At 34.0% G+C, this 22,126-nt stretch overlaps 1 protein-coding gene across 4 annotated transcripts in view; it reads left to right on the forward strand.

The window, feature by feature from the left end:
- The first annotated feature begins 499 nt into the window (after nucleotides 1-499).
- LOC150102246 (uncharacterized) overlaps nucleotides 500-22,126 on the forward strand; it is a 46,109-nt gene continuing 24,482 nt past the window's right edge. The window contains exon 1 of one of the 4 annotated variants that reach the window (XM_090399456.1): nucleotides 500-618. In XM_090399456.1, coding sequence (XP_090255582.1) covers nucleotides 567-618 — 52 coding nt within the window. In that variant the 5' untranslated portion in view covers nucleotides 500-566. Of the gene's footprint in view, nucleotides 619-18,678; nucleotides 18,815-21,076; nucleotides 21,160-22,126 lie in introns of those variants that run through there. The other 3 variants (XM_090399457.1, XM_090399460.1, XM_090399459.1) reach the window with 3 other exon arrangements.

Raw genomic sequence — 22,126 nt, forward strand, 5'->3', positions numbered from 1 at the left:
CAACTGAAGAAAGGCCTAATATCAACGCATGTGCTAACTTGACAAGAATTCTTACAACAAAGTCCACAATCCTGCCTTTAATTAGAAGTTCTAGTCAGAAAAACAAGACTATTTTAAACCTACCAAAAGAATCAACGAGTACTGATCTTAAATTATATCTCTCTGAACAAGCAAAGAACAAATCCTTAATGGGTAAAGAAACAACAACAACTCCTTTATTTACCAAAGAAGAGTTGTCTCTTTCTGATGCGGGAGACATTGGCTCATCAATCAACCTGATCGATTTCTCTCCTTCGATTGACAAAAAATCGAAATTGATAAAAAACAAATCTCCACGTCCAAAAAATCCGAAAGAACCAATCAAGTTTTCCAAGGAGATAACATTAAACAAAAACGTTTCTTCCACAAACTCAACAATCCTTCCTTGGGACAATCGTTCTGGTTGTCAGCTTTACTATCTGAAGTACAAATTATTAGAAAACCGAACCACTTACCAAGTTCGCATTTATCCAACAGCAACATGGCTCTCTTCAACAATAATATCCAATAATAGAATCCTAGCAGAAATGAAGGCCATCAACAAATTAAACTTATACTTTACTGGAGACAATGAACGAGGTAAGTGTATTATCGTCTTTCGAGAAGTAAACTTAACCATTTTATGATTATGGATTTCTTTTTAAATATAATGAAGTAATTTATTTTAATCGTTAGTGAATCACTAAGTGAAATATTTGTCATTTTTAATACAAAATTGAAAAAATAAATGACTATTAGGAAAAGAATGCGCCTCGTGGTTGACACGTTTGCCAACCCATTTTGCATCTTCAAATTTGGTATAGTTGTGGAAATCATTATATTTTCATAGAATATTATTATTATTATTATGGCTCGGTTAGCTTAGTGGCTGTCCGCTTCGCAACCATATGCCTGAGGAAGGAGTGTCCTAGGCTCGATTCCCGTCGGTGAGGAGCTGAAGGATCTTCCTTAGCCATAGCCAAGTTAGCCGGTCTTGGGCGTGGACAGTAGGATTTTTCCCCCCAGGGTTTTTCCTGGGGTTTTCATTCCTCAAAGCAGGCAACTCGGCATTGAGAAAACTCAACATAACGGACATGGGATACACCTGGACGTAGGACTGATCACCTTATTCTGTGAACTGCTCGAGGTCCGATGATTAATAATAAACCCTCGACATCGCAAGGTAAAAAACGGAAAAGGAAGATGAGATTATTATTATTATTATACCAACACCTCCTGGAATCAAGACTGATCAAGGGAGGCAATAGCGAGATGCATCCTAACAGAGATAATGTTTATCATATCTCATCTTAAATTGGTTCAATGGGTTCACTCACCACTTCACTCGGCAATATTCCACTCATCAACCACTCTGCCAAACAAAGTCATGCCGCACTCTCTTACGCACCACACCTTTATATAACTTCCAAGAAAGACCTCTTGTGTCTATCCCCTTCCCTCTTTTAACCCTTGAAAAAGATCCTCGGTATCAATTTAATAAGCACCCTTAACAATTTATATGTCTCAATCATATCGCCCCACTTCCACCTATTGACTAGCGTCTCTAATCCACATTCTCTCAACCTGTCTTCAGAGTCAATATTCCACAATCCCGATATTGCTTTTGTTATTCACCTCTGAACTCTGGTAGGAGCAACTTTGACCGGAACACGATAAAGCGTGATCATTAATTTTAACATATATTTAAACAATCTTTTAGATTACACCTATTTCAATGCTATGACTTTTACGAAGAGGTTTACAAAAGTAACTAAAAAAAAAAAAGAATGAACCATGGCACTATTTATCTGACTGAAGTTTGAAGAAGACATTGGCGAAGTCATTTTCTTTGGTTGTTTCTTTCCTGTAGACCAGGGGTCGGCAACCTTTTCAGACTCGCGAACCACATTCAACTTTTATTTTTAATAATTGGGCCGCAAGCGCGTAATTAAGAGAAAATAGTGATTGGGAAAAATATTTAAGTTATAAATTTTTATTATATAAATACGTAACTTTCATAACATCAACACTTTTTATGACAAATAAGACAAAAGGGCTTATCTCCCAACCCCCATTTTCAATAAAGAAGTTCCATTCATCATTAAACCTTCATGCGCAATTTTACGTTTTCTTGAATCCATTTTTGAAATTATTTTTAACAAATGTATATCCTCTGAAAATAATAGTTGATGTTATTGAATTATATTAAAAGAGGGACCAGGGAACGCGACTGCAAAAGTGCGCAAAAATGTTGGTTGTCGTCGGATGAAGTCGCCTTTGTTATTCCAACCCATGATGACTCACACGGTTGCCTCGCGCCAAAGTTGCACGAAGTATAGGTATAAAATGATTTTTAATTTATTATTCATAATATAAAATGTATTATTTAAATAATTCCACATACTGGCCACGTGCCATGTAAGTATGGCAAACCTTTTATGAGCCGCTAAAAATGCACGTTTGGGTCGTTGGTTGCCGACCTTTGCTCTTGATATACAATTCACTGAAAATCTGCTTCATGTATTAGAATGTCTATAAAAATACGACGTTCAACATATTTATCACTGAACGATTCTCAGAAGAAAGTTATGAAATTTCTTCGGATACCTTTCCTACTAGAACTTTCGTATCTCAACAACGAAACCCTTTTGTTGGAAAGATCTGGATTCGAATCTCATTTAGAATGGGAAGATTCTAGTCTGAAAGATATCACGCACTTTACACATACAAATGCATATTCGGACATAAGTAACTACCAAACCCTAAAATTATGGTTATGAAAATCAATCTGGGGACGATCGAGGGGCTGAAGTACGGCGGATTAATTTTAACTTTCAGACTAGACTAAGTTGTGGTGATAATATCCATCGAATCCTCTTTAAGACATAAGCAGTATTTATAAGGGCTTGTCGACTTGAATGTTAGCAGTCTCATACTGGGATTGGATTTCTCCTATTTATCGAGAACTGGTTTCTCTCCCTTTCTATAAAACATACAAAAAACCCGATTAGATAACACACACACATACTTATCAACATCTTGAGATAGGATTAACTGTCCTTTCTAGCAACAGTTTGATTTAGAATAAGCAAGTTACTTGGCTATGAGAGACTAGTTTTCATGTAAAAAAAAAGATGGAATCTTTCAGGCTGTATTAAAATCCATACGATATCAAGTTCAGCCATTATTGACTGAGGTCCTAAGCGTAGAATTTCTACTTTTCCTAGTCAGATAATTCACCAAGGTTCAATTTGGTTTACGTTTATTCGATGTGGTGCATGAAATCTTAAGAGTGAAACCTGACATCGAATTCTATATTCTACTTTAATCGAATTCATGGAAAATATTCGGAAGGGGGGAGTTATATTCTCGTATTACAGACTATTCCTAGGAATGCGTGGATTTGTTGAATAAAACGCATTTTAGATGATCGTATTTTGTATATTAAAACATCTCTTGTCATTGCATTGATAATAATCGTAATAATAAAAACTTTCATACTACCATCACACAATATATATATATAGATAGAGAGAGAGAAGAATAAAATATAAAATCGGTCTTAACTTGTAGTTCCTGAACTGGATTTTATCAACCACGAAAGGGATGTTTTCGAGCGGCAAATCAAAGTCCAATGAAATAAATACATTCTGTTGGAATGAACTAGGTGTTGAATGTCATCAAATAGGCAACATTCTATCTCTAACTGAGATAAAGTTTTCGATTCTTTGGAACAGAATTCAAAATACAACAACAGTTTAAGATATCTAATACTGTTCACGATACGCTACTTAATTCAAAAGAAAAGTACTCCACACAAGAGAAATATTGTTTGTCAGATAACTTTCCTGTCATACCTGCAGTAAATGAACTTTTCTGACGAAGGCAATTTCTATTGCGACAGTGCTTCTACACGCAGAGCAGCTTTGATGCTCGAATTTTGCCATGGAAACAACAGTGGAGTGTTGTATCACGCACTCTACTCTTCCAACCTCCTTCAAGTGTTTTTTTTTTCTTTTTTTTTTTGGTTCTTTTGTGAAAGACGATGTGAGATTAAGAACACACTCTTCGCTTTCTGCACTTAGCTAGGCAACCTATCGGTAGCTTGAAAATTTCATAATTGCCCTCCCGAAGGCTATTGATAAACCATAACATAAAATGCATGATAAATTATGTATAATGGTGGTTAGTTTTTACTTCTCTGTATCTATAGTATTTCTTATTTAATTAAAACTAGCAAAAAGTATTCAGAATGTGCACACAGCCATTCCAAATTCTTGGCTAGAAACTGGAGAGAGGGAGAGAGAGAGAGAGAGAGAGAGAGAGAGAGAGAGAGAGAGAGAGAGAGAGAGAGAGAGAGAGAGAGAGAGAGGAGTTACTAGGAAACAATTCAATCTCCACCTATAACCAATCAGAGATATGGTGGATACCAAACGGCATTCAGTGAAGAAAGGTAGGCAACTGCCGCCATCTCGTGCCCCTATTCCTAACTGAATATATTATTGTCTGAAATAGTGTGAGTACTACGGTACAAAATAAGTTATTTGTAATAATAATATTGGTTTTTGTATAACACTGTTTAGATTTAGTGTTATAATGCTTCGCATATTTATGTACTCAATGATATATTTATTAGAAACAGCTTACTAGTGTTGTCCAGCATGTATTTAGATTCTAGGATGATATCAATTCTCCATAGTATTAAATCCTCAAGATAAATAGAAGTGTTCTGCAAGAATGCTAACCAAATGCATCTGTTACATCACAATTGATCAATGGACTTGAATGTCTTATGTTCGTGGAGCTACGTCTTTATGGTTTAGAACAATCAGACGAATGTTCTCACAGCATGTCACAATCAGTTACTAGTTGGTTAAAACTGATAAAGAGAATATCAAAATTATCTTCAGATTTCTCAAAGTGTATTAATTGCTTCATCCATGGTTTTGATGATACATTACATCTAGATTTATATTCTTATGAAGAGGATTTCTGTTTACTCTACGTAATATGTTATTGATTATCAGGAAAAAAAAAAGTCTTCGTTATTGAATATTCAATGAATAACAAGGACGTGTAGATTATCAAGTATTAAGTATTCTTATCTGTGATCTCTGCCCACGCACGTCAAAAGATGCGAGCTAAGATAAATGTCGGAATAGCGCAAAAAACTGTTTATAATTCTTATTGGTATACGAGGGTGCCACCAGGTAAATGTACAGACCGGTGTTCAAAAATTCAGCATATAAACATAAAGTACAAAAATAAATATATCAAATACTAGAAAATAACGTTTTAATATTTTAATAACTTCCTGATTACAAAGTTATTATAGTTAATTTTTTATTTTATTTTATTTCATTCCTTTATCGAACCATATTTGTCAACCACGATCATTTTAAAGCCTTTTGTTTTTGTTTTCAAATGCTTATCAATTCATTTTGATAAGCACTTGAAGACTTGTGATTATTTCAGTATCTGAATATCAGGTTTAATATCTCTTTTGTTAATAATGTAATCCATATAGTGTATAAATAACAGTGGATATCATCTAAACACTTCTTTACGGTTAAATGAAAGACGCATCCAACACATATGAGGTGGTATAAACATTAAAGGTTCCCTTTCTACACATCAGCAGCTCCTCTGCAGCACAATCAGAAATACTGTGATATTTTCCATTTGGTTGGACTGGAAATACTTAGTCTCAAATTTCGCCTAGAATGAGAAGAAAGAGAAGGCTTTATAACTGCATGAAAGTTAGCTAGTTTCCCAAACGGACTGGTAAGGTTTTCTTCATGAAATTATGTGAGAAAAATAACTCGATATTTTCATTGAGTTATTCATCTTATAAAGCAGGCCAACCGGGATAATAATATATTCCACCAAGAGATATACGATGTCATTTCAGAAGTAAAATCAAATATATATTTAACAAAATATATTTACAAGGTTAATAAAGATAAAATAAGGCTCTGTACATACGTTTTGTAGATCTAGAAAAGGTATATGACAAAGTGCCAAGAGAATAGTTATTCAAAATGCTATATTTTAATGATGTAAATGGGACATTATATCGTGCAATATGTTAAACACAGTGCGATACAAGGATGCACATTATCTCCACGAGAAGGTGCACCATGTTGGGTATCTACCTGGATACTGAACGAACCAGGATGGGCTGTCAATTTGGGATTTAGTCGACCAAACTGTATCCTATCTATGGATCATATTATGAAGGAAATAGTTATTAAATCTGATATCAAAACTGGAGATGTTAATCTGAGCTGTACTTTATATAAATGATTTTATCTCCTAAATACATCCAGGACAAAATGAATAACTGCCGTAATAAATTTGGTAGGGGTACTTAAGGGTCAAAGCTATATAACTAAGAGGAGACCTCCACATAGCCTTTAAAGGAATGTGGAGAACCGACCAGGGCTTCTGACCTAATGTCCAATCCTCACCTTCTCGTGATGCACCCTGTTGGGTATCTACCTGGATACTGAACGAACGAGGATGGACTGGCAATTTGGGATTTAATCAACCAAACGGTATCCTTATTGACTTAAACCAAAATATAGAATGATGGTACAACGTAACAGAATTTCCTGCCTGCTGGGGCGTCGCCAGGTTAAACAAGGGGCCCCCGTTGTTTTCGCCAGGGAACCAGAGCAAGCAGCGAAAAGTCAGCTACTGGAACAAATCCTAAAACGCACACCACAATTTATTATTACCAGAGTTCCAGATCGGTATACTATCAACTTAAGAAGCCTGGATGGCAAAGAAATGGAGCTAGCTGAAGAATTAGATAACTACCAGATCGACATAATAGGGGTGACTGAAACAAAAAAGACCAAAACGGGCGAGATATTTCTAAGAAATAAATACAAAATATTATATTCAGGAAATGACAATCAAGGAAAAGAAGGAGTAGCCATAGTATTCAACACAAAATACGAGGCTCATCTTCTTGAATGGCAGGCAGTGGCAAGTAGGTTGATTTGGGCAAATATCAGAATGGGGTATTGGACAATGAGACTTATTTGTGCCTGTGGTTCCACAGAAGGTTCTACTAAGGTAGCAGAGGAATTTTTTGATGCTTTAGAAAAAGCAACTGACACAATAAAAAAATAAAAGTTGGTCCTTGTTGGGGATCTAAATAGCAGAGTAGGAAATGATTGTCAGACATACAAGAATATATTGGGAAAATTTGGAGAAAAGAGCAAAGCTAACAATAATGACAAATATTTGTTGGATTTCTGCTCAGGACATGGAGTGGTTATTACTAACACCATGTTCCAACATGAAAATGTGCACAAATTCACATGGAGAGCAGAGGCAAGAAATAAGAAAAGTCTCATTGACTATGTTATTGTTGATAGTGATGTTTTCTCCCTGGTGCAAGACACTAGAGTGTACAGAGGATTTAAAATTGGAAGTGATCACTATTTAGTCTTGAGCAGGATAAAATTGAATTTCATATTGAAAAGAATAACATGTAAGAAAGTTTTAAAGCGAATAAAAGTTGAGCAGCTCTCAGATGTGAACTGTAGACTAAAATACACAAAGATTATTGAAGAAAAAACGAAAGAATTTGAGAATAGGAACCAAAGCTTGGAGATTCAGTGGCAAACCCTGAAGACAACACTGATTGATTCAACCAAAGAGGCATGTGCTGAGATTGCCTGCAAGGATAGAAAAATCAGAACTCCATGGTCGACACACGAAGTTAAAGATGCAGTGAAGGAAAAGAAGAAAGCATACCAAAAGTTCCTGGCAAATCAGTCAGCTTTGCTCTTAGAGAATACAGACACGAATATTAGAAATCTAAGCAGACTTTGGTAAGAACATAGAAAATAAATATCAAGAAGGTGACAAGATGTTCTGGAGGTTGTTGAAGAAGATCAGAAATGGAGGAAAGAGTGCTGTAAAAGGAATTAGAGATGATAAAGGTGATATGAAAAATAGAAGAAAAAGATATCCTTGAAGTATGGAGTAATTACTTCGAAAAATTGCTAAATGGAACAAGCAGTGATGACAGAACAGTGGTAAAAACACTCAACAGTCAGGAATACATATCCATACTTGAAGTAAAAAAGTCATCAAAAGCCTGAAATGTGGAAAGGCAGCAGGAGTAGATGATATTCGGCCAGAAATGCTGAAATATGGTGGTATAAAAGTCTTACCGTGGCTGCACTGCATAGTTCAGAAAGCCTGGACAGAGGGACGAATTCCAGAAGATTGGAGCAGAGCTCTGTTAGTACCCATATATAAAAAGGGAAATAAAACTGAATGTGAGAAATACAGAGGTATTTCTCTACTGAGTGTTCCTGGTAAAATATATGCAACATCATCCGCATAAAGCAAAGAGCTGAGATTAACATCTCCAATTTTGATATCAGGTTTAATACCACTTTCCTTCATAATGTGATCCATATAGATAATGAATAACAGAGGGGATAATGTACATCCTTGTCTCACACCAGATTTAACATTAAACTGTCTTCCTGTACTTCCTTCAATTCTAACTGCTGACTTACAACTCAAATAAAGACTAAGGATTGCTTGATATAATTAAGCAATAATTAGAAACAGTTGAGAAGGATTGTGGAAGAGAATCTTGGTGAAGTACAAGTAGGATTCAGGCCAGTAGAGGCTGTCAGGATCAAATTTTCACTTTACGACAAATTGTTGAAAAATCATGGGAATATAACAAAGATCTGTATTTAAATTTTGTAGAGCTGGAAAAAATAGGACTAGATGCAAAGAGAGAAGCTATTTAATACGCTACAGTTATATGGTGTCAATGGGGCATTATATCAAGCAATACTTTATTTGAGTTGTAAGTCAGCAGTTAGAATTAAAGGAAGTACAGGAAGATGGTTTAATGTTAAATCTGGTGTGAGACAAGGATGTACATTATCCCCTCTCTTATTCATTATCTATATGGATCACATTATGAAGGAAAGTTGTATTAAACATTACCAGAATTGGAGATGTTAATGTTACCTCTTTGCTTTATGCAGATGATGTTGCTCTTGTAAATAAATTCGCTACAAGTCTGCAAGATTCCTTGACTAAATTGAATAACTGTTGTAATAGATATGGTGTGAAGGTCAGCATTAACAAGACAAAGGCAATGAAAATAGGCAGAATCATTGAAAATGTCAACTGTGTTGTGAATGGAGAACCTGTGGAACAAGTAAAACATTTCAGCTACTTAGGCACGATTTTTACTGAAGATGGTAAATTAAACATAGGAAATAGACAACAGAATCAACAAAGCTGGTATGATAAGAAGTCAACTTAATAAATGTATAAGGAATAAGAGAGAAATTGGTGAAAACACTAAACTATTTGGATGGTTTTGATGGTCCAACCAGTTTAGTGAAAACACTAAATTGGTTGGAGTACTGTATACAAGACAGTGCGCCAATCGTTTTAACTTATGGATCCGAGAGTTTGGTTAGAAATAAAACACTTGATCAAATACCGGCAACCACTGATATGCGAGTTCTAAGAAAGATTAGGAGAGTGAATAGGTGGAATCACTATTTCTGTATGGAAACCTTATTTTTTGTTGATCATCATCATCATCATCATCATCATGCGTATCAAGGATTTAGGCCTAGTATGGCCTGTTCCGGCCTTAGAAGTCATCGTTGAATCGTTTAAGAGGACGTCCTGGTTTTCTTTTTCCTAATGACTTGTACTTTAAGGCTTGTTTTGGTAATCTTTCTGTTTTCATTCTTTGAACGTGTTCCATCCATCTATGTTTATATTTTTTAATTTTTTCAATTACTGGTTCTTGGTTTAATTCTTTCATAATATCTTCGTTTCTTTTGTGATCAAATAGGGTATACTTTGCAGTTTTTCTCATAAACTTCATTTCTGCTGTTGTTAATCTTTGTTTGTCTTTTTGTTTTATTGTCCAGATTTCGCTTCCATACATTAAGACCGGTAGGGCTAATGTATTGTATACTTTTAGCCTGGTTTGTTTTTGAACTAGGTTTGGTTTAAATATAGAGTTAATTACACCTGTTATTTTTAAGTATTTTGCAATTTTTAAGTTTATATCTTTTTCATTTTCATATGTGATCATACATCCTAGGTAGTTAAATGAATTCACCTGTTCTAAGATCTTGTTATCTATTACTATTTTAGTTCTTGCTGGATCTTGTCCTTTAAAGGCCATAGTTTTTGATTTTTCCGTTGATATTATCATACCATAATCTTTGGATATCTCATTTAGATTTAAAATAGCTTTCTGTAAGTTATCTTCAGAATTTGTAATTATTATTTGGTCGTCTGCAAAGAGGAGAGTGTTTAAGTTAACTGTAGGTGAAAGTTTAATTCCTTGATGTGAATTTTTACTCCATTTTATTATTATTTCATTTAAGTAGATGTTAAAAAGAGTTGCTGAGAGGGGACATCCCTGTCGGACCCCTTGGTTTATCTTTCTTGTATATGATAGCTCGTGATTTAATCTTATTTGTATTTGATTATTTTCATATATACTTGTGACAGCTTTTAGGATATTATTTGGTATTTGTCTTTCTTTTAATATGTTAAATAATATGTTTCTTTTAACTTTGTCAAATGCTTTTTCAAAGTCAATAAATGCAATATGTGTTTCTAAATTATATTCTCTTCTTTTCTCTATTATTAATTTTAGGCAGAAGGCTGGGTCTATACATGATCGTCCTTTTCTAAATCCATTTTGTACCTCTAGAATAAAGTTTTCGGAATATTTCATTAGTTTGTTATTTAAGATTCTGCTATATATTTTGTAACAGGAATTTAGTATACTGATACCTCTATAGTTTTTAGGGTCATATCTATTACCTTTCTTAAAGATAGGAATCACAATTGCTTTTTCTCATACTATTGGAGGGATACCAGTTGAGTAAATTTTATTTAAAAATAATAGGAGTCTTCCTTTGAATCTTGTTCCTGCGTATTTATATAGTTCTGAACCTAGCTTATCTTCTCCAGGCGATTTTCCGTTTCTTGTTTCTTTCAGGCTGATTTCTAATTCTTCTTCAGTTATTTCCTTTTCATTTTCGTTAATTGTCTGCCAGTTGGCTTTTTTAAAATATTTGTCTGTCCACAGTTTTCTGTGTAGTAATTTAGAAATTCTTCTAATTTCAATTCAGTGTTTAATTTTATGTTTTCTTTGGTATCTGCATTTAGGTGTTTCAAAATCTTATATACATTGGGTCTTATTTTATATAAATCATGTTCTAAATTAGAAACGAATTTATTCCATGATTCTCTATGTCTTTTTCTGACTTCTCTTTTAGCTATGGCTCTTATTCTTTTATATTCTATTTCATCTTCTAATCTTTTACTGCTTAACCATTTGTGATAGGCTTCTTTTTTCTTTTTGATCATTTCTTTGATTGTATCATCCCAGATCTTCAGTTTTTTTTCTTTTATTGAATTTTTTGGTCTTTCCTAAGCTTTCATTTGCTGCTGCATTTAGTATCGTTTTTATATTAAGCCATTCTATTTCTATTTCTTCATTTTGTTTTATTTTATCTAGATACTGGTTAATTCTTTGTTCATATAGCCATTGTACCTTTTTTTTTGTTGATAGGTTTCATAAATCAGGTCACTTCACTAGAAATCTCCTCAGTGTTAATGAAGCGTTTCACACAAAGGGGTTCTTTTAACTTAGGGAATAAATTGCAGTCTTAGGATTTTTGTCAAGAGGGGAATGGGCAATTAACTGCTCACATATGGTGGTGACTTGCCATAACTGTTTCATAAGATCAAACACGTCACTTGAAACATCTGACCGTGCACTATCATTCAAAATGGCTGTTATAAATCTGAGTTAAATTCTTCCTTTTGAAGTCTTTTATGCTGAACAAAAACATTAGCAAGAGAAAACCACCACAGCAAGATATTTTTTTATTAGAGGGGGACTTAGTTGACGTGATAACGAAATCCGTATCTATTATATCACTTCTAGGCAAGCATAGGTGGTGTGAAAAACATTTGAAATTATGATCACAATATATTATTATTATAAAAATAAAATAAATCGGCTAATACCTTTTATTCCCTAATTGGGAGTAGGCAAGGCCTTTATACCCCTATCTAGCTTTTGGAGACTGAGTGGGCAGTTCAATCTCCACCGGTAGCCAATCAGAGATAGGTGGCCCACGTCTATCACTAATTATAGGCAGCCACCGATGAAGAGGCTGGCAAACAAGTGCTGCCTTCTATTGGTATCTAACCCTAACAAGATATGTTATTGTCTGAAATAATGTGGGTACTACTGTCGATTTTCTTGAGTTTAAGTGAAGAAAAACCTCTTTCCCGTACCAGAGATCGATTAACACGGGATGCGGTCGAAAATAGGCATAGAAAAAGTTCCTGTAGTCGGTGACTAGACATGAAACTAAGTCTAATTTCGAGCGACCAAGCGCAGAAGACGCAAGCGCCACTTCCAATGAGCTACACAGGCCTCCTCCACCTCCTATTATTATTATTACTATTACAATTAATAATAATAATAATAATAATAATATTTGTCACGCGTAACAATTCTTGTCACACTGAAGACAGTGATATATAATTCATCGAAATCGGCCAAGTGAAATCCAAATTTTGAGTGTGCTGAAAATTGAGCAGATTCACTGTGGTCACTAATGAGCATAGAACAAAGGACGTCACCATCTTTACGGTTGTCTAGAGAAGAAAGGTGAGCCATGAAGTGTAACAAGTGCCTGAAGGAATTATCGTCAGACGGAAGTCATATAACCTGCAGGAAATGCCTTAGCAATCTTCACTTTACATGTTCTGGATACTCAGAAGCAACATAGCAACGCAAATCCAATGCCAAGCGAGAGGAATGGAAATGCCTATTCTGCAGAGAGAACAAAGAAACGCCGCCTCCCACGACGCAACTGATTACGCGAGTCAGAATCGGACGATGAACTGAACAGACAAAAAAAAATGCCGGTGAGTCTTATAATTTGAGTTCCGTAAATTTATTACAAGAAAAAGGTTTAGAAAATATAAACGCCATCTTGGTAGATCTTGTCCAAGAACTATTTGATAAACAGAATAAACAAATAACAAACAAAATTAGCGAATATGAAGAGTTTGTTAAATTTAATAATTCAAAAGTCAAAGAAGCCTTACTAACTGTAAAAGACATTAAAACCAACATTAACGCACTAACTGACAGGCAGCACAAATTGATAAAAGACACATCGGAACTCCGTCAAGAATTTAATTCCCTGAAACTACAATATGAAGTTTTAAACTAACAACAACATAAAGAAGACCTTGTCATAAACGGTCTTCCAGAAACGGAATCCATAGAAAATCTCAGAGACGTAGTTCTAAAGTTAGGCCATGCAATTGACATCCCCTTACAGCATAATGATATTCAGACCATAAATCGGTTTCCAAGGAAGAACAGAAAACAAGGTTCGCCACGACCGGCACCAGTCATAGTTCGTCTGACAAGCAAGGCTACAAGAGACAATCTCATAAAAGCCAGCAGACTGAAAAAACCAGTAGTCAAGGATTTAAATGCATCGCAAGACAATACGCCAATCTTTCTATCTGAGTATTTAACACCTTTCAATCAGAATCTTTTGTACCAAGCAAGAAAGGAAAAAACAGAAAAAAAGTATCAATTTTTATGGATCAAAGACGGCAAAATATTCTTGAGAAAGTCACAGACTTCAAAGTCTATACAAATAAAAAGCTCGGAAGATATAGGCAGGTTGCCAGAGTGAAACAAAAGACTAACTTAGTTCAATAAGAAGATCTCAACACAACAAAAATAAATGTGAACCATCAGATAGATGTAATTACACCAGAATACATCAGTAATTGTACTTTCGAATCTCTTGATGCATGGAAACAAAACACAGTACAAGCGAGAGGTCTCTCAATCTTGCATATTAACGTCAGAAGCATCCGAAAACATTGGTTATTGTTACAGGCTTATCTGAGGAATTACACTGATATTATTGATATATTGATTCTTACAGAAGTATCCATAACTAATGACGAAGCGACTGCTTTCCAAATTCCAGGCTTCCAACAACATAGATCATGCCGCCAAACAAAAAGAGGGGATGGAATATTAATATTTATCAAAAAAAATTAATAGCAAAAGAAACGGCCAATCAGTTTGAGCATGCTGAAACCCTTTGCCTCGAAATCACTAATACCACCAATAGACAGCATCCCATAATACTAAATTCTATTTACAAGCCACCAAACGTAAACATGATAAAATTCTTGTACGAACTCAATTGCTTGCTTTCACGCCAAGAAATATGTTCAACCGAACACCTAATGATAATTGGCAACATAAACATAAATATTGCAAACGAAAAGCAGAACAACACTGTACAATACCTAGAAACACTATCCATGTATAATCTAATACCAACAATAACATCATGTACTAGAGAAGAAATATTCGGAAATACTATCACTGCCTCCTGTCTAGACCATATAAACGTCGGAGCACCTCCAAACAGTTACACTGCATCAGTCATAAAGTGCAAAGTAGAAGTCCATTACTTCACCGCTCTAAACCTGCACACAAAGACAATATCCATGCAATGCCCCACAGAAGAAAAGCGATAGAAAACACAATAATAGACGAAGAAATAGTCAACCACGAAATAAGAAAAACAGACTGGGAACACCTGGCATCAGATTCAGTAGATATCTCATACAACAACATTAAACTCACACTGTGTGTGTGTGTGTGTGTGTGTGTGTGTGTGTGTGTGTGTGTGTGTGTGTGTGTGTGTGTGTGTGTGTGTGTGTGTGTGTGTGTGTGTGTGTGTGTGTGTGTGTGTGTGTGTGTGTGTGTGTGTGTGTGTGTGTGTGTGTGTGTGTGTGTGTGTGTGTGTGTGTGTGTGTGTGTGTGTGTGTGTGTGTGTGTGTGTGTGTGTGTGTGTGTGTGTGCGCGCGCGCGAATTTCTCAATCAACGGCTGCAGTGGAAATCAAGCCAATTAAACATAGATTTGATTTCATAGCTTTCCAGTACAAATAAACCAATAAATAATGACTGGTGTCATCCTAAGATAAGCTCACAAAGAAACTTCGATGATGAAAGCTGAAAAAAAAAAAACATCTCATCCAAGATAAAAATATAAAATTAAATAATAAAAAAAAATAAATAAATAATTGTATCATATGTAATCAAATGCATGTAATGTACATATCACATGTAAACAAATGTATGTAATGTTGTATCATATGTAATGATAAGTATGTAATGTATGTATCATATGTTATAAATTATTATAATTATTATTACGAAAAAAAATTATTATTATTATTATCAGAATACATGAATGTATCAAATGTAAAGAAATGTATGTAATGTTGTATCATACGTAAACAAAATTGTGTCATGTATGTATCATATGTAATAACTTATTATTATCATATCAAAAAAAAAAATACGTAACACCTCCAGGGTGGACTCATTGTGGGAGGGCACACTACTCTACTATTATGCTGCTGTAACGTTCCTAATTACAACTACAACAAACGTTTTCATTTCGCATCCAATTAAAAATGTAATAATAATATCATCTCATCTCATCCGATTGGTAACGGGTTAAGTCCACTAAGAAGAAAGGTTCTCCACTTATCGCGATCTTTAGCCATCTCAATCATGATTCTATAGCTGGGTAGATGGGAATGTTCTTTCAGCAACTTTATCCAAGTACTTCTTGGTCTGCCTCTAGGTCTTTTTCTTCCTATTCAGAGCTAAATATGGGAGTCTATGAGGGGCCATTCTCTGAATATGACCAAACCATCTCAGTTGATGCCTAATGATAGTATCTATTATATCATCTGGGAAGTTTAAATCTATTTTAATTTGATCATTAGTCTTGTGTTGCATCCAGTGGGTATTATTAATTTTTCTGAGGCATTTCAAATGCTTGAAGTTTCTTGATTGGTTGTCGAGTTAATCTCCAGGCTTCTGAAGCATAAGTAGCCGTTGGGATAATAATTGTTTTATATAATTTTAATTTTAGACTCGTTGGGAATTTTTTATTTTTCCATATTTTGTTTAGTTTATTCATGTTGGTCCAACCTAAGTTTAACCTGTGTTTTACTGTTTCCATATTGTTGAGGTTACTAGATATAAGACTGCCAAGATAAACATATTTATTAACTTGTTCCAGCAGGTGATTTTCAAGATTTATAGAAATAATTTTTTCTTCTCTACCTATCTTCATTATTTTTGTTTTATGAAGATTTATTTTTATACCATAAGTTTTACAAGAGTCATTTAAAATATTAATAGTTTTTTCTAGCTGTGGTTTAGAATCTGCTAAAATAATGATATCATCCGCGTATTTTATGTGATTAATGTTGGTACCATTGATTTTTACACCTGGTTCATCGGCTATGGTTTTACAGACCTTCTAGGAAAAGGATAAAGAGTTGAGGTGAGAGAGGACATCCCTGTATTACACCTTTCTAGACTCCGAAATTCTCGGTTTTAATGTTGTTTGTTTTATCAAAAGCTTTGGCGTCTCTATAATAATTTGTAATGAATGTTAAAATATCAGAATCCATTTTTACGTTTTTTAGGGTAGTAATCAATTTGTTTCTATTAACTGAATCAAAGGCTTGCTTAAAATCTATAAAACAACAATATATGGGCAGGTTGTATTCCCAATATTTTTCTGCTATATTATTAATGACGAAGATATGGTCTATAGTGGATCTATGTGGCCTGAATCCTGCTTGGTTTTCCTGTAAGTACCTGTGTTCTTTTTTGTGAATTGGTATAATAATTCCTGTTTTCCAGTCAGTTGGAATTACTCCAGTATAAAGAATTTGATTAAATAAATTCATTAAGAAATTAATGGCTTTCTTGCCACCATATTTCCATAGTTCTATAGATATTTCATCTTTATCCGTAGCTTTTGAAAGTTTCATTTGGTTTATTGCATTTATAATTTCTGCTGGAGTTATGGGTGGTGCCTTTTCATATATCATCTTTTCTGTTATACTTTCCTCCTCCTGTTCTTTTTGAAATAATGTTTGATAGTAGTCCTTCCAAATTATTTTAATATTTTGTATTGACCCAGTTTCTAGATTGTTTTTATCTTTCAGTTAATTTTTTGATAATTTTGTATACCGTTTTATTATCATTTCTTTTATTAGCTTCTTCGCAGAGTTTTGCTTTATCCTCCAACCAGTTATTTTTGGCAGATATGTACATTTTATCAATTTTGTTTTTAAGATTCTTATAATGTTGTGTATTTTTTATATTTAATAGATGCCTTGCTGTTCTTTTTTCTTCTAAAGTATTTAGAATTTCAGGGGTTATCCATTCATGATTTGGTCTTGATGTTGTACCAAGTATGTTTCTTGCAGTACTCGTAACATTTTTTTTTGAAATAATAAATAATAATATGTAATTAGATAAATTATTGCAATTATTGAAGTTCATATAACTGGATTCACTTTTTATTAATGATTTAAAATTTCAAAATAATTGCTTCTATTTTTAAAATATATCAAAATCGTTATCTTTCATTCTTTTCAATATGAAAAATTTTTAATTTTCTACGAAAATATTACAACTCTCACAAAACAGAATAATCTCTCTGAAGTTTTGAAGAACAGTTTCCTGGTGGCGCCCTCGCATATGAAGAATTTAAAGCGGTCTCGTCTTTTTCATGAAATATTACACCTATTTAAGAAACATTTATTTTCGTAGTTGAAAGAGAAGGATTTCTATTCATTTTCCTAGCTTTTAGCCTCCTACAGTGCAAGTATTAAAAAAAAAGTATGCACAACAATGTCTCTTGCCTGGCTTTATTGAAAATATAATCCTGCTAAGAGCGAACATGTAATCGCATTAAGCTGGTTCTGCTATTGTCAAAAGAATGGATAAAAAGCGTGGGCGGGTACTGTGAGATACTTTTCAAAATATCTTATTCTTTAAAAAAAAAAAGAATTTTTTTTTTTCTTGAATATTGAATGAATAAACAAAAACGTAGATTATCGAGCATTAAGTATTCTTATCTGTGATCCCAGCTCATCGGTCGATAGACGTCAGCAAAAATAAACGTCCAAAGAGGAAAAAAAAAAACAACTTTTAAATTCTTCTTCGCATGCGAGGGCGCCACCCTCGCATTCAACAATGCGTCATGAATGCGTAAACATATGCGTCAGTGTTCTTCAAATCTTCAGCATATAAATATGAAAATGCTACAAAATATCGTTTTACACAATATTTTAATAGCCTTGTAATTCGTTTAGTTAAAATAATATTTATTTTAAATAGTGATACGGCAAAAAATTGTTTCAAGAATTATAATCCACTTGAAATATTTCCTTGATTAATTTCATAGTTATCTTTTGGCAACAAGCTTTGTGTGAAAAATTATTTTTACTTTAATTAAAGAGATAATATTTTATTTGAACGTCATTTAAAAGAGAATTAATTATAATAATAACAACGATGTTTCGGGTTACTAATACTACAACTGCGCACAGCGAAAAAAAAAAAAAAAAAATTCAGGAAATTCAATGATTCACAATTTGTTATTGTGGACCATTCAGACTGCAGTTTAACTTGGTGTTATTGGTCTATTATTGGTCTCACGACAACTATCGAGATGTATTATGTTTTATAAAATTATTTATGTCTACCATCCACGAAGAACATATAGTACATCACTACAATATAGCGAAGCCTATTTAACTAGGGTGGAGCTCCAACGTACATAGCCTACATGTTGAGAGATAAGGAAAGCTCCAGCTCAGGTAAATGTGCTTTGCTACATACATTTTAATATCTAATTTTCAAAGCAGCATGAATTTCTTTTCAGAACCTTACATCATTGTCTGTAACATTTTCTCATGACCAGGAATAAGATTTTAAAGATATAGATAAGCTAAAGAAAGTTGAGAATAAAAGATTTTGGATATGTAAGAATGTGAAGCTACACATAGCTGTTCCATTTTACTCTGTTGTGAGATATTTTCTTTCACTTCCTATGTTCATCTTTAATTTTCTATTCTTCGTTCAGGGAACTTCCTCATCGACTTCCGTGGCTCAGCTGATCAATGTTTTATTCAGTTTATTATTGAGTTATTATGGTTTGGTTTTTGGTTTCCTAATATTGAACTTTTGCTTATAGAAATTAATTAATTGGATAGCACAGCTAAATAGCTAACAAATACTTAACTATAATCTGAAACAACGATAAAAATAAACTGTTATAAAGCGTGTCAACATACCTGAATGTGATATATTAATGAATTCTGATATCAAAACACAACCCAAACACATTGAGCTTTGTCTTTCGTTTTCTCCTTTATTCAATAGAATTGTAGAATGCCTATTTACAAATTGAAAATCTTTCTCGATAACATGATTGGAAAAAAAAATGTATTTTTTTTTTTTTTTACTTATAAAATTTCGTAAAATATAGGTGAACTACTTAGGCGAACTGACGCAGATCTCAAAATGTTTTAGTTTTAACGAAAATTTCTTGGAGGTTTGACAAAATGAAATTTACTTAATGGAAAAACACTCCAACCAAGCGGAACTTAAATCAGTGCACTACGCATTTAGTTTCTGTGATTTCCAAAGTTTTTGAAACTTGGATAATAAATCACATTTCGTACTATAGAGTGAAGTTCTTGTTTTATTTTATTTTTTATTTTTTTGCTAGAACAGAAGTGAATAGCAGGAACACAACATAAATAGTTAATCTTATCTCTGAAAGTGCGTGCGGTGTATAGAGGACAACAGTGGCGTGGTTTGCATCAAGTGGTTATTATTTAGCGGTGTAGATTTCACTAAATCAAAACAACAAAATCGGAATAACGCCGCTGAGTATTGGTATACTTTACGTGAAGCCTGTGGAATGAATTCCATAACTATTTCTCAACGAGTAAAAGCCTTTCGAAGTGATTATTGAGAGTATGCTTGAGGAATGATAAGCGTGTCTTACTAGTTCTAATGGAAACTGACTGAAAGAAAAATTGAGAGATTGAAATGTGTAATATTTCACTTTTCGGTTTCATCATACTCATCATAAATCGGTTTCTTACAGATGATCAAAAACATCATCTTGAAAATAAAAAAAAAATCTCTGCTTTCAACGTATGTCGTAAACAATGTCCAGATGACTAGTAATTGTAATGAAGTACATGAAGTAAACACCCACCCACCCACACACACGCACGCACGCACGCACGCAAGCACGTATGTACGCACACAGTATTATCATAAAAATCAGCTAACGCCTTTTATTCCCTTATAGGAAGTAGGCGAGGTTTTTTTTAACCCTATCTAGCTTTTGGAGACTGTGTGGGCAGTTCAATCTTCATCGGTAACCAGTCAGATATGGCTTTCCCAAGATTATCACTAATTATAAGCAACAACCGATGAAGAGACTGGCAAGCAAATTATGCCATTTCTTGGTATCTAACTCTAACAGGTTATGTTATTGTCTAAAACAATGTGTGTTCTACGGTCGATTTTGTTGAATTTACGGGACGAAAAATCCGAATTTCCTGGAGAAAAAAATGGTTGTCCGTGCTAGAGATCGACTAACTTGAGAACCGGTCGAAGAAAGGCATAGAAAAGTTCCTCCATTTGGCGACTAGATTTCAATTTAAGTCTATATTCGGACGGCTTAACGCAGAGGATTCAAACGTCACTTCCACTGATCCACACAGGTCTTTTAATAATATTGGCAGTACTATAAAATAAATAATTAAAATGGAATCATTATAAGTTTTAGTAAGTGGAATGAATGGTTAAGGAATTTGATGTCATTTACGATTGCTTATTACATGTACTGTATAGCTTTCGTATTCCCGTTTCTTCCCCCCCCCCCTTATTTTTTTATTATTATTGTTTTTCCAATAAAACAGCAGGTTTCACGTAAATAAATCTGTTTTTTTACAGATAATATCATGGTTGAACCCAAGAAGAAATGTAAACAATATAATATCGAATATTTGAAATACGGCTTTATTCAGCCGCCTACAGACAAAACATTACTAATGTGCCTGATTTGCCAAAAAAAAAAATAAGGATTTAGCATAATTTCAAGCACTTAAAGAAAAAATTTTTGAAACAGCCAAATTGACAGGTACGTTTTCAGAGGCATCCAAACTAGATGATAATGGGGTGCGCGCCTCTTACAATATTTCCTTTATTGATTGCTAAATCGGGAAAACAGGATACTATTGGTAAAGAACTAATCCTACCAGCTGTTAGTGAGGTCATACGCACTGCACTCCGTAAGCCAGCCTCTGATATTATCAATAAAATTCCTTTGAGCAATAATACAGTGCAACGAAGAATTGATGAAATAGCGCACGATGTTGAGGATTCATTACGTGAGTATTTAAAAACAACTCAAATACAAATTAAGGGGTCTGATTTACCAGGAAATGAAGACTTACTTTTAGCATATGTACGATACATAAAAGAAAAAAAAAAATTGCCAAGAATTATTATTTGTTAAACATTTGCTAACTGACACTAAAGTAGAATCTGTATTTCATGCATTGGAAGAGTTTTTTTAAAGAAAAAGAAATCCCTCTGAATAATATCTTGTCGATTAGAGCGCTATCGAGGTCTAATCGACAAGATATAGGACCAGGAGAATTCAGCCAGTTTCCAAAGACGTGCTCAGCTATTGTCAGCACTTGAATGCACTCCATTGGGATTTCAACCAATGATTTATAGATATTCTTGAAATGAAAATACTTGATTGGGTTTTGGACCCCTTTTCAAGCACAAACACAGAAGAATCTTTACAATTACTAGAACTCATAGAAGTAACAACAAATGAGGAATTGAAATTAAAATTCAAAAATGGGTACCAACAGTTCTGGTTCCAAAAGCAGATGCCCATACTTTATCTTGGATTGTGCGCTGTAGAAAAAAAGTTTTTAATCGCATTTTCATCATATTTAGTGGAACGAGGGCTCAGTGCGGTCACAAATCTTTTAACTTAAAAAAAAAAAAAAAAAACTGATCGCGGTGATTTAAGAATGCTACGCTGATAAATATAGCGCCAATCAATAGGTAGCAGCACACCAGGTTAATCC

This window comes from Typopeltis vanoorti, chromosome 10 (assembly GCF_054136105.1).
Source record: "Typopeltis vanoorti isolate ZY-2024b chromosome 10, IOZ_Tvanoo_1.0, whole genome shotgun sequence".
NCBI lineage: Eukaryota > Metazoa > Arthropoda > Arachnida > Uropygi > Thelyphonidae > Typopeltis > Typopeltis vanoorti.